This window comes from Moschus berezovskii, chromosome 28, assembly GCF_049115385.1.
Source record: "Moschus berezovskii isolate FMDL1 chromosome 28, NW_MosBer_1.0, whole genome shotgun sequence".
NCBI lineage: Eukaryota > Metazoa > Chordata > Mammalia > Artiodactyla > Moschidae > Moschus > Moschus berezovskii.
In genome coordinates this window covers 26,734,504-26,748,663 of record NC_142487.1, presented here as the reverse complement: position 1 = coordinate 26,748,663, position 14,160 = coordinate 26,734,504, and the positions used below count along the sequence as shown (strand labels likewise).

Genomic DNA, 14,160 nt, shown 5'->3' with positions numbered 1-14,160 from the left:
GGTCATCTCAGCTTATGAAACTCTTAGGAGGAGAATATCAGTAACATCGACAAAATACCTCGTAAGGACTGCAAAAATGGGAATTATTATGTGATAAAGAAGGCCAGCCTCTATGTTCAACCTAGCCCATCCGCTGGTAATAAAGCAAGTCTGAGCTTCTAGTAGTGGCATCTATAAAGGATTCGGTAAGTGGCTTTCAGATGGGAAAGCTAAGAATTCAGCCCGCCTTCATCCATAAGCACACAAGTTTATTATCAAGCTGTTTGTTCTTTTTTGCTGTTGTTTCCTGGGCGGGGGGGTGGGGTGTGTGTGGTGTGTTTGCACCCTGCAGTACACGGGTCTTAGTTCCCCAACCGGGGATCGAACGCGCACCCCCTGCATGGGAGTGTCGAGGCTTAACCACTGGGAAGTCCCAAGCTGTTTGTTAATCTCAGTGCTAATCACTGCCTCTTATCTGGAACTGAAATAAGAGAACTACCTGCCCTTTGGACAATATGTTTAAGCTTTTATTGTGACTGGTAACAGGTTGGGGACTGGAATCTAATAGACAGCCTAGATGTAAAGAACATTGATTAGAAGACTCTTTATGGACAATTTTTCACAGCAAACAAGTTCAAACCAGAAGATGCTGCTTGAAAATCATGCCTTTAGTCAAAGTTGAAAGGTACAAGAACAGTTAAGTATTTTGCACAAAGGAAATTTGTTGATGATCCAGTAGAACTGATGCCCACAGAACGCAGTTTCTCAGGGGTTTTGTTTTGCTTCTTTGAGGGAGGCGGCTATTGCCATTGTCAGTTCAGCTGGGGGTTCCTTCCTTCGTGCTGAGAACCTGCAGTGAAGGGTCCAAGTTAAAAAGTATTAGAAAGAGTTAAGCAGATGTAGTTAGTGCTGCCGAAGTCTAATGCTAGGAAGCAAATCCATTCCCAATAATCACTTGGGAGCTTGGTAGAAAGGCAGATTCGTGGGTCTACCCCAGACCTACTGAACTGGAAATACTGGGAATGGGACCCAGTGATCTGTGCTCTCACAAGACCTCCAGGTGACTCTGAGCACGTTAATACTTAGAACCACAGCTGTCCCCCGAGAGGGAAGTTAATTTCCTCTTTTTGGGGAGCCACTTTATTGTCAAGTCTTTTTGTTATATTAGCTTATTTTATGTCCTCATGTGACTACACAGATGTAGTCATATATATATTTTCACAAAGTTTTCTGTGTATTCACAAAGTTTTAAGAAAACTTTTCTTAAGAATGTATCTTATTGAAACGTAATTGATTTATCACGTGTGAATTTCCGCACTCCAGCAAAGTGATTCCGTTACACATATATATGCATTCTGCTCTCCTGTTCTTTTCCGTCACAGTTTATCACAGGACATTGAATACAGCTCCCTGTGCTGTACAGCAGAACCCGGTGTTCACCTGCTCCGTGTGGAACAGTTTGCCCCTGCGAATCCCAAACTCACCATTCATCCGTCCCCCACCCCCTCCCACCCTTGGCAACCACGAGTCCGATCTCTTTGTCACTCTGTTTCTGTCTCACAGATAAGTGCATTTACACAGGTATAGTTTGACTAACACTGGAAATGTAAATGTATTATTTCCAGGAATTTGCTACTCAAGTAGCAGCTGGGTGGGGGAACTGCTAGGGAATGTGGAATCTTAATTGCCACTGTGCTTCTCTCTAAGCCTCATTCCACAAGCTAGCTCATGAATTACACAGTTACACGTTACAAACCCATGACTGTAAATGGCAGTCGTGTGGGCAACTTGGGAAGAGGAGCTAATGTGGGTTTCTGCCAAGTCTACATCGCTTGTGGTTGGCTTGTTGTGGCTTCTGTTCAAATTAACTCAGACTGAAGAAAGGATGAGTAGCTTTGGTTTTGAACCACACGCTTTGTTCCCATACAGCACCCTTTATCCACTGAGATGAGAAAACACTTTTCATCCAGACGAGAGCTTATTATACCTTCCAAGATTCTCCGGCAATTCTGCTTCCCCAGCATCCAGACCAGCCATTTGTTCCTAATAAAGGGATTACTGAGATTCTCAGGTCAGTTATTACCTGCTCAGTGGCTCGGTTGTTTTGACCAGGTGATAATGAAACCAGGCCTTGGGTTCAATTCCCACACAGGCCAATTAGCTTTGCTTTTCTCCAGGAGGCCAGGTCACACTATTAAGGGTCACCAGCCTGCCTGATGGAGAAGGAAATGGCAACCCACTCCAGTGTTCTTGACTGGACAATCCCAGGGAAGGGGGAGCCTGGTGGGCTTCCGTCTATGGGGTCACACAGAGTCGGACACGACTGAAGTGACTTAGCAGCAGCAGCAGCCTGCCTGCAGATGCTGCCATACATTTGTGACATGAGCCACTGCTCACACAAGGGGCCGGACAAGGTCAAGCCGCATGAAGTCCCCTGCTCAGAATACTGAATCTGAGAGCTTGGCTCAAGAGAATGGAAGTAAAGTGACAATAAAAAGACAAATTGTGTAACCTAAGAAAATCGAGGGCCTGAAGGCAGGAGAGGGTCCATGGTTAGGGGAAGGAAGGAACTGTATTTGAGGTGGGGACTGGCTTCACTCTGCTCCTTCATATAAACGGTCAGGGTAATCGGAAGCTTTTTAATATTCTCAATTGTATGTTGTTTTTACGATATCTGGAGCTATCTTTAGAGCATTTCACATGTTAATAAATAAAGTTATTCCCTTTGCTGATCTGATGGAACAGTCAGAGCAGTCCCTTAAAGGTGAGGGCAGGGACTTCCTTGGTAGTCTAGTGGTTAGGACTCTGCATTTGCAATGCAGTGAGTACAAGTTCCATCCCTGGTCCAGGAACTAAAGTCCTGCATAGTTCATGGTGAGGCCAAACTAAATTAAAATAGTACTAACTCTAAAAGAAAAAAAATTTAAATTGAGGGCAAATTTGTATGTTTACTTTCTTTCCATAACACCCCTTGCCATGCATTCTCCAGGTCCCTTTCCCCATGTCAACCAAATAAAAGAAAAAATGCTAGGCTGAAAAAGAAGAAAAAAAAATGAGCTGGGTCCAGATTACAAAAGGAACCCAAAGACCAGCCTCAACCTTCACTGAAACTCAGGATAAACCACAGCCACCTCCAGGATTATGGATTGGACCCTGGAGCTGAGCTGAACACTGTTTCATGTTATAGAAACCATAGGGGGAAAATTCCATTAACTTTTGTGAGAATGGTAGAGTTAAAAGATACAGGTTTAACCTTAAAAAACTATTGGCCATAATTGCTAATAAAGTTCTGGATCCTGTTGGTCATGATATACTAGTCTAGGTTCAGTGTGCATTTAGACAAATCTTTTCCTGAATCAAGTAAATATCTTTGTCACAAAACATAGGACGATGCTCAGTTTTAACTCCAGGTCTGGGAGGTTTGGCAACAGGACTTGATGCTTTATCACTAAAATGGGAAAGGGGAGCATGTGGATAGTTTTTAATTTTAAGAAAAGTCCTGCAGTTAATCCTGATAATGCTTGGCTGAATTATTAAACTTCTAACACTGAGAGATATAAGCATTTCTAATAGAATGATTCTCTTGGTACTGCCTCTGTGAAAGATAATTGTAGGATGTTTTCAATTTTCATATCAACATACTTTCACTGAGGTGGAGTTTCTAAAGCAAGAGAAGTGATCAACTGTTTTGGTCTCTGCAAAGACTAACTGTTGAATTTGTCTTTCATGCTGTTGGGAAATATGTCCTAAAGAATGGGACCAGTGTGTGCAATAGCTAGTTATTCAATCTGAGGTGGAATTAAATGAGATGGGCTTTCTGAAACTGTAAAAAGAGGAACAGAACAGAGCATAAAGAGATGTAATAGAAAAGCAGGGCCTGGTTAGAAACAGATGACTTTCTCAGCTCACACTGCATACAGATAAATACCGTCCCCTTAAACAGATAAATACCGTCCCCTTAAACAGATAAATACCGTCCCCCTAAAACAGACTCTCTCTGTAACTGCCCACCCAATCCATCCTATAGTACTGCCGCGCAAAGACCTTCTTGGAGCTAATCTTTTGCAATTGCTTTTGAAGTTTACAGAATGTCCTTCTGAAGATGGCAGAAAAACTTTGATCCTTGAGGGAGGAGATGCACTTTTCAAAACATTCCAGAGTCATGCAGAGCTAGGTTTGGGGGAATAAAGCAACTCAAGCAGATGATGTTGCTTGGGTCACAGTGAAGCACTGTGGATTAATAACACGATAGGATGTGCTGTGTGTGTACGTGTGCTCGGCCATGTCCGACTGCGTGCGACCCCGTGGATTGTAGGCCTCCAGGTTCCTCTGTCCATGGGATTTCCCAGGCAAGAATACTGCAGCAGGCTGTCATTTCCTTCTCCAGGGGGTCTTCCTGACCCAGGGATCAAACCTGAGTCTTGGGTCTCCTGCATTGGCAGGTGGGTTCTTTACCACTAAGACCCCTGGGAAGCCAGGGTGTGGAGAGGTGGCATTCTGTGAGTGCTCTGTGAGGGCAAAAGTCCATTTCCACGTGTGCTATTTCTGACCAAGGAGAAGGCCCTGCTATTGGATATCCACCCACGGGAAGTCCAGCAAAGCACTTGATCAAGAATAGCCCAGGTCAGCCAGGGCCCAAGAAGTCAATCACAAATCCCCAGAACCCTCAGAGCCATGCAATTCCTTAGCAGACATGGGAGCTTAAATAACACCGGTGTCCCTCGGGGTTCTGCACAAAGTTGGTACTTATTTCTGTATCAGTTGATGTAATCCAGATTTTCTTTCTGAATAAGGGCTAGAGGAGACTTTCTCTCTAGGTGCTTAATGCCACAAATAAGCTTTTATTGTTTGTATTCAGCACAGAGAAACCACAATAAAGTGACACAGAAAGGTTGTGAGACAGCAGCCAAGGCCTGGCCACACCAGCCCGGAGCCTCTGTTAAGGGGCCGCCAGTCAGAGGCGACCACCCTGAGAGCTTCCGAAGGTCTGCGAGGGAAGCACAATGCTATTTTCCCCAGAAGCAGCAAGAGGGAAGACTGCCACTGCCTCCCGCACCCTTCACCTCTAGGATCAGCGGGGACCATCCCCCACCTTGAACGGTGGCGGACTGTCCAAGGCAGACCCCACCGGCTTTTCCCGTGAAAGGCTACATGACTGGCCTCCGAGCTTCCTCACTTTTAAAATGGAGAGAGGAAGAGAATCTTCCCGAAACTTCCTGCTAAGATTGCTGTGAGCATCCACTCGACGAAATGGGTAGAGGTAAGCTCTTTCACCCAAAACTTGGATTACGGAAAATACTTACTAACACTAGTAGTTATTGTTCGTTTTAATTAATCTTTTATTAGAGTATAGTTTATTTACAATGTTGTATTAGTTTGGCTATTATTATTTGGAGGATTTCAAAGATTACTTTTGCCCTTTGTCATAAATTTCAGGGAAACTTCTTAAAAGTTAACAAGACATCTCATTTTCAGTTGCCCTGCTTTCTTCCTATAAATTTTATTTTCTCTTTCATCTTCTTTACTGTCTTTGTACCTAACAGTGCCAATCTGGTATAAATAGTTTCCTCTGTCCTCTGTAAAGTCACATACAGAATGGATTAGTTGAGCTAAGATATTTTCACCAAGTTTTAAAATATTCAGATGAAACCCAAACTGGAACAAATATGAAGGGTCCTAGCTTGCATCAGAAGTAGCAAACGAGAATGCTCTCTTGTAAAAGGCTCTTCCACTAGTGTTCATCAAAGAATAAACATATATTGGGACTTCCTTAGTGGCCCAGGGGTTAAGAATCCGTCTTCAGACTCATGGGATGAGGGTTCGATCCCTGGTCAGGGAACTAGATCCCACCTGCTGAGGCTGAAGGTTCACGTGGCACACCTAGAGATCCTGCACACCGCAGCTAAAGAGATCTGACATGAAGACCAAAGGTCCCGTGTGCTGCGGCTCAGACCCAGCTCAGCCAGATAAATGAACCTTTAAAATACATACACACGAACAGACATGTCTATTGTTCCACAGGGATCAACTCAAATAATCTATGGCCTCACGATCAAAATATTGGGGAAGGGTGTGGTAGATTAAAAAACCCTACCAATGCACAATTGCTAACAAAACTCCTAAGCAGGAGTTCGATGTCTTAGGAGGAAAGATAATTGATGACGTCGAAAAGAAAAGCTAGCGTGGGGACTGGCCATGCATCCTCTGAGTGTTGTACAACGTCCGCCTGCAGGAGCCGCTGTGAAGAGCAGCTTTGTTCTTCCCTGGAAAAAAACTTCCCCTCCTTCCAACTTCGCCATGTGCCTTCCACCCCCACCCCAGCCCACCTCTCCCGACCTCCACCTCCCCAGTATACCCTTGAGTCTCGAACCTGCGTGTTTGAAGGTGCTGGCATCCTCCAAAGCCCAGGTAGGCTGGTGAATGCTCAGGGGCTCCCTTAGAGGCGGCTGGTGGCCTTTGGTCGCCTTTGCTTGTAGGAGGTTTAGCAAGTTCCTTGTCGCTTCTTCCCACTGGATGGACTCCCTCAGCTGTTCCTTCAGGCTCTCCTCCTCATGAAGTTGTGGGGACTCTGCCGCACTCTTTTTTCCCATTAAGTGTCCTGTTCAAAAGCAGAATGGAGAAGGAAATGGCACCACACACCAGTGTTCTTGCCTGGAGAATACCGTGGTCGGAGGAGCCTGGTGGGCTGCCGTCTATGGGGTCACACAGAGTTGGACATGATTGAAGTGACTTAGCATGCATGCATGCATTGGAGAAGGAAATGGCAACCCACTCCAGTGTTCTTGCCTAGAGAATCCCAGCAGCAGCAGCAAAAGCAGAAACCATACACAGCCAATATTTTATAATAACTAGAAATGAAGTGTAACCTTTAAAATTATGAATCACTATCTGTACATCTGTAACTTACAAAACATTGGATGTCAATTACACCCCAATTTTAAAAAAGGATGTTCAATGCCACATTCATAAAAAATAAAATAAGCACATACTCTGGTTCCAAAAAAGAAAAAAATCAACTAAACCAAAGGCCGCATGCCGTTAATTTAACCCAGGGGAATGAATGAACGAGAAATTAAAAAGGCACCAACTGTTTTTGTGCTTCTTCCTCCTAAATGTGATACAAATTGCACTTTATTAGTAGGAGGAGTTAGTTTGTAAACAACTGACAGATTTTGCTCCCAGCTCAAAATCCCTAATGAAGGGACAGAATTCAGAACCACAACTCAGGAGCCCTGGGTCTTGTCCCTCTGCTCACTAGCCAGGTAACCTCTCTCAAGTCATTTTGCACCCCCAGCCTTCAATGTTATCAACCATAAAATGAACGTGTTGGGTCACATGACATCGAAGGAACCTTCCATATAGAAAATTCTATCACCAGTTCTGTGTGCGTAGAATTCTATTCCCAGCTAAAGGATGGCATTTGAACATCTTCCCCAGTCAATTTTGAATTTCTCCTGAAAAGTCTCCATGCTCTTCTTTGTATGATTAAAAAGGTGTTGCTTTCCTCTTATCTGTACCAAAGGAATTTTTCATTTAAACTTTCTTAGAATTTTAGCTGAGACTGAACCTAAAATTGCACCTAGAAATTACAGTTGGTAATGAAAAATAAATTGAAGACAAGTTCTGGCCAATGCGCTTCAGCCACTGAGATGCAGGATTTTTCTCTTGGAGGTTAAAATGGTCACAAAAGTCTATCAGTAGCTCCAGAGACGAGCATTTGCCATAAAAACAAATAAAAGTTGCTATGCAGGAGGCCAAACCAGTAAAAACACAAAAATTCATGTACGCAAATGGGGATAGCCATAGGATCAGAAGGGGTGTGAAATTTAACGACTGCATTCCTAACACTTTAGCCCATGGCTTAAATATACTAATGTTACCTTATTTACTTTCTGCAGTTGATTTTCCTCATTTCTCTGTAATTGGATTTTGTTGTTGTTCAATTGCTAAGTCGTGTGCAACTCTTCTGCAACCCCATGGACTGCAGCCCGCCAGGCTCCTAGTCCACAGGATTTCCCAGGCAAGGATACTGGGTTGCCGTTTCCTTCTCCAGGGGATCTTTCTGACCCAGGGATCACCTGGGTCAGGTGGATTCTTTCCCACTGAGTCACCAGGGAAGTCTGCGTAACTGAGTTTTAGAACAGTTAATTTCTCACATTAATAAAACTATGGTGCATTTGATTTAAAGTTCACAAGGAAAGAGCTCTTTGTGGCTTTAGTGTTGACTGGCATTAGATGTATGCAAAGACTGTGAAAAAGGTATTGATAGACCCTGAGACCACTTGAAATGGAAGGAGGCTCCTTCCTAACAGCTCTGTGTACCTAGAGAGAAGCCCAGACCATGACTTTATTGCTTGTGGGTGTGATTTACAGTCCACCGGATGTTTAAATGCGACTGTTTCATATGACCCACACCCCAATCAATCTGATGAAAATGAGACTTGCCAAAGGTCGCACACATGCAAGTGAAGATTCTGAGATTCAAATCAGCTCGCAGTCCAGACTCTGCAGTGTTAGACTGCTTTTCAAGTGTCTTTGAACGTCCTAAGAACATAAGGCAGTTAGAAGTCATCCTGGGGCTTGGAAATAAGGATGAGGTTTACAAAAGGCTTTCGAATGTCATCAAAAGGAATGGCGATCACATATCACTATGTCATGACTCATTTTGTGGCTCAGAAAAACTGACTCTGCGCACTGAGAAGCCTGAAAATGAGGTTTTCTGCATTGCAATGTGAGTTCTGCCAAGTCGCTTAGGCCCTGACACTTCACACAATTTTAAGACTCGATTGAGGACACCGTCCCAGCTGAAGGATTGGAATCCTGAAAGGCTGGCTCCCCACTTATCTGCTTGGTGAACTTGGTGTCCGGACATGCACTAAATAACCTTGCCTTTAGCCATCAAAATGATTATGTTGCACAACTTCCCAGGAAGCAGCAAGTCACTTGGCTTTATTACTATGGAGGAAATCGAATCATGATAATGGGAAAGCAGGATTAGAATCCGATGCTCCCAAGAATGACTTCAGTTGCTCGTGTTCTTGGTCATTGCCTGTCATCTAGTTCACTTCAGTCGCTCAGTCGTGTCTGACTCTCTGCGACCCCATGAATCACAGCACGCCAGGTCTCCCTGTCCATCACCAACTCCCGGAGTTCACTCAAACTCATGTCCATTGAGTTGGTGATGCCATCCAGCCATCTCATTCTCTGTCGTCCCCTTCTCCTCCTGCCCCCAATCCCTCCCAGCATCAGAGTCTTTTCCAGTGAGTCAACTCGTCGCATGAGGGGGCCAAAGTACTGGAGCTTCAGCTTTAGCATCAGTCCTTCCAATGAACACCCAGGACTGATCTCCTTTAGGATGGACTGGTTGGATCTCCTTGCAGTCCAAGGGACTCTCAAGAGTCTTCTCCAGCACCACAGTTCAAAAGCATCAATTCTTCGGTGATCAGCTTTCTTCACAGTCCAACTCTCACATCCATACATGACCACAGGAAAAACCATAGCCTTGACTAGACGGACCTTTTTCATCTAGTTAGGATGCTGGAAATGAGAAAGGCATTCTTGGCAGTAAAGCGGAGGGACAGTGGAGATGTTTTTAGAAAGAAGGACTTCATTTTTGTCATGCTTGAATAATTTTGTGACTTTTCTAAAATAGAAGGCTAAAGTAGGCCTCCATTCTGCGGGTGATTTAACATAGACTCTTGGGACCTTGGGGGCTTCCTGGGTGGCTCAGTGGTAAAGAATCCACCTTCTGATGCAGGAGACACAGGAGATTCAGGTTCGATCCCTGGGCCAGAGGAGGAGGAAATGGCAACCCACTTCAATATCTTGGCGGGAAATCCCCTGGACAGAGGAGCCTGGCAGGCTACAGTTCATGGGGTTGCAAAGAGTCAGACATGACGGGGCCTAGCACATAGCTACATATAGCTATGGGGACCCTGTACTGAATTTCAATATTTGCCATTTTGGTGGGTGGGTATTCAGACTTCCTTCCCTAGACCACAGACCTTTTTCCTTTTCTAAGGGAAGTGCACCACCTATAACATCGCAGGGAAGCACACATCCCCTGGGTCCTAATGCACTACTTAGCTAGCGACCATCAACCAAAAATTGTCTCCATGACAACGCGGATGATATGCCCACTCCCATCTCTTCTCCCATCATCATTTGTTACATGTCCATATCACATCAATGGAGCTCTCAGCACAGACAAAAGACAGGCGCCAGAAAAAATAAACCCTCACTGGGGGTGGGGGTGGGTTTTGTCCTTTTTTATCACTTGAAAATATCACTACAATGGCAGGTTTGCAAAAGAATAAAATTTTCTTGAACTACAAACTTGAAGATTATCCTAACTTCAGACAATATCTATTAAGACAGAAAATGTTGAGTATAAGAGCTGGTTTTTCTTTCTTCTTTTGGGGGGGAAGTGATACTTCAGCTGTGTTTCACAGTGACTGGTACAGCACAGTTATGTCAACCATTCTGCAACTGAGCACCAGCATCCGGAATTTCACCCTCCACGGCACACTTCACATCAGAGTCAGAACCACAACCAGAAACACTTCAAGGGCACACAGGGGAGAGGTCCCAGTATTAGTGCTGACCTGTGTTTTCATCACACACAAGACATTTCCATGAACATCAAGCCAGGTAAGAACTGGTTAAGTTTTCAGTCTGTTAACTTCTTTTCCACGGCCACATCACGTTCCTCTCAGCTGGAAGAAGCAAATCACTTAACAAACCTGCAAATTTGTGCTGACAGCTTCTTCATGGCCAGCGATATGTGGCTTTCGTTTGCTTTAATTAAAATCAAACTGCATGTCTTCAGTGATTGAGGAGGACAGGCATTCACTTAGAACGGAAAGCCCAGTTTAAAACCATGCTTGTGATTGCTCACAGGCCAATAGAGGGCACGTTCACCCAAAGCAAACTTCTTCGCCACTGCAGAAAAAGTTGAGTCACTTTCAACTCAAATGCAACTCTACGTCACCTCCCTCCTTCCCTTCATCAACTCTGCACAACTCTGAAAAAGGAAAATGAGCGTGCTTATGAACACATAAGAGAACAAGACGATTTGGGGTGCCTCTGGTCAGTACACTTGGGAGATGGGAACGAATATATGCATACCAGGAGGGCAAGAAGGTGGGAGGAGCTGAGAGCTTGGGATGGACACATAACACTGTTGAGAGTGTGTACAAACAGATAACTAATGAGAACGTGCTGTGAAGCACACAGAGCTCTACTTAAGGCACCGCGGTGACCTGAACGGGAAGGAAATCCAAAAGGAAGGGGATAAATGTATCTTTACGGCTGACTCACTTTGTTGTACAGCAGAAACTAAGACAGCTTTGTAAAGCAACTATACTCCAATAAAAAACAGAAGGACATTTTTATTTTTAATTAACTTTTTTATTTATTTGGCTGTACCGGGTCTTAGTTACGACATGTGGGATCTAGCTCCCTGACTAGGGATCGAACCCAGGACCCCTAAGTTGAGAGCACGGAGTCTTCACCACTGGACCACTAGGGAAGTCCCCAAAATTCACCTTTAAAAAGAAACAACTTAATTCTAGCTTTCCCGCTAGCTCTCTTGTCCTGCTTTTGGCCTTCAAGGGTTACCTAACGATGAGCCTTTTTAGTACAAAAACATGTATGAGCAAAAAGAGGCTAGAAATCTGGAGGTTTCCACCTTCTCAGCCCATTGGCTGCTGGCCAGACTAGGCAATGACCACTTGATCTAAACTCCCAGGAGCCCTTTTTAAGTATTGATAGGGACAGAGTAAAGGGGCAAAATAGGTAATTAAATAGTTAACCCCACTAGGGGACTGTAAGTAGGAAAAATATGGGAGACCCCTTTGTAAGTTCACGATTACTCAAGAGAGAAGGTTTGCTTAATGACAAAACCAAACAGGCTTGCTTACAAGAAAACCATGCAACAGAAGTATGAGACATGTCCCTAAACAATACAACAATGGTGGCATGAGACCCACATCCTGCCAGCGAGCTCAGTAAGTTAATGGTCCCTAGGACATGCTCTCTGGACACACAGAAAAACAACAGTTTGTAGACCTAGTTTGACCACATAGGGACCACAGAACTCCTCTGCCCAACCTGGAGGAGGAGCTGATGGCGGAAGCATGACTGTCTACTCAAAGCAAAGAAGTTTTTCTCCCCCTCTCTGTTTTTCCTTTGATCATGAAACCATAGCCCAGTAAGGTCTTAGGGTGCAGCATTTCTCACCGGCCAACTTGTCAACCTCACAAGCATCCTTTTAAAATAAATCACTTCTTATCTATCTCTTTGAATTCTTTTCTGCACTAAGACATAAAGGGCCTGTGGAACCAGAGCTCTTCAGAACCCCCAAACACACCCAGCTGTTTCAGGATCAATTCTAGGTTTGGCTTCTTTAATACCTTCCAAGTGTCCTTCTCCCTGGGTGTGCAGGGCTTTTCACTCATCCCAATCTTGCCTTTCGATACCCGGCTCCTGGGCTTCGCTGTCCCTCAAAGATGACAGATACCTTCCCGTCTGGGGTTGAGGACTTGGCAAATGATTCCTTAAGTAGTCATGAAAACTACGCTTTTGCTACCCAGAGCTCTCCACTTCTCTGCGGGAACCCACACAAGACACAGGATCTGAGCACCTGAAGTTCTAACTTCACACCCCCCATAAAAGCATCCTAGTCTTCACACAGAGATGCTGTAACGCCTCTAAGAGTTGAATTAGCAGGTATCTTTCCAACACACCCTCCCGCCTCTCCTAAGTAGATGACTAAGGAAATCGTGAAACACACACGCCGCCTGACATCTCTCTAGACATCGACTGGCTTCCGGGGAAATGCTGGGTTCTTGTAGCTGGCTGTGGGGTGGAGGGGAGGTGTCCGAGGAAGCCGAACGCTTCGCCTCTGCTCCGCGCGGCAGAGGGCTCCCGGTTGATGTCGAAGCGGCGGGGTCGCTCCGGGCGGCCCGGGAGGGCAGCGAGTGCGCGCTCCGCGGCCCGGCGTCCAGCCCGCCGCGGACCAGCCCACCTCCAAGCCAGGAGAGCGGGACTTACAGGCGGAGGGGCAGGGGAAGGAGCGAGGTTAGAGGGCGAGAGAGGCGGAGGAAATCAGGCCTCTGGGGACAGAGACACGGGATCCGCGTGGAGACCGGGCGAGTCCCCGAGCGCGGAGCCTGCTGCATGGAAAGAGGGAAAAGAGCAGAGAAAAGAAAATCGCTTCAAGGCAAAAAAAGAAAAGAAAGACTGAGGAAATTCAGGCGGGCCCCAAACCGAGGAGGGATTCAAGCGCTGAACGGATCTGAAAGGCCGGGTGGGCGCCGCGCCCCAGGCCCACACCTGTGGCTTTGTGAGGCGCAAAGGCGCAGCCGCTCCGGGACGCCCTGGGGACCCGGATACCCGAAGTTGTTCGGGGAGAGAACCGTGCCAGGCAGGGTTGTGATTAGGTGGATCAAGGGTGGTTCAGCGAGATGCCCACGGAGGGTTATCTCTGGGATTTGGGAGCGCCGCGTGCTGGGTGGGTGTCTTGGGGAGGAGGGAAGACAGCGGGAAGGACGGCCGGCCTCCCTGGGTGCCGGAGGGCAGGGTGGGCGTTTGGGTCGAAAGGCCGGAGCAAACCCAGCCCCCCAAGGCCGAGCCGCCGGACCGCCGGGAGAGCGGAGACGCGCGCCGGCGGCGGGCGGGCCCCGCCGGGACCCGAGCGCGCGGGACACTCACCGACCGCCCAGTGGTTGCCGCGCGTGTACATCTTGGCCAGCGCGGAGGCTCTGCCAGCCGTCACCGGGGCGGCCGACCCCCGCGGCGCCAGGCCGAGGACCAGCGCCAGCAGGACGAGCGGGACCTCGCGGACGCGCATGGCCCCGGCGGGAAGCGCCCGGAGCGCCGCGGCGAGGCTGAGCCGAGAGCGCGTTGTGCCCGCGGAGGCGCGCCCAGGACCGGAGCTCGGAGCGCCGCCGCCGCCGCCTCTGCTCCGGCCCCCGCCGCGCCGGGGCTTTATATGCGAGCCCGGGCGGGCGGGGTGGGGGAGGCCCCGCCGCGGCCCCGAGCGCTCTGACGTCTCCCTGTGGCGAGAGCCGGGGCGCTGGGACCGCGGCCTCCGAACACCATCCGTCTTCCCGCCCAGCGGTGAAAAGGCCGGGGCTACTCCGCGCGCCTCTCTCTTTCCCGCGTAGACCCGCCCGCCTC

At 47.1% G+C, this 14,160-nt stretch overlaps 1 protein-coding gene across 1 annotated transcript; it reads right to left on the bottom strand.

Annotated features, from left to right (window-relative positions):
- Positions 1-564: 564 nt before the first annotated feature.
- GRP (gastrin releasing peptide) lies at positions 565-13,922 on the bottom strand. Its single transcript, XM_055416831.1, has 3 exons — positions 13,693-13,922; positions 6,350-6,577; positions 565-829 (listed from the first exon to the last, which is right to left on the bottom strand). Exons 1-3 carry the CDS (start codon positions 13,829-13,831, stop codon positions 792-794), a joined length of 405 nt encoding a protein of 134 aa, XP_055272806.1. The 5' UTR covers positions 13,832-13,922; the 3' UTR covers positions 565-791.
- Positions 13,923-14,160: the final 238 nt, after the last annotated feature.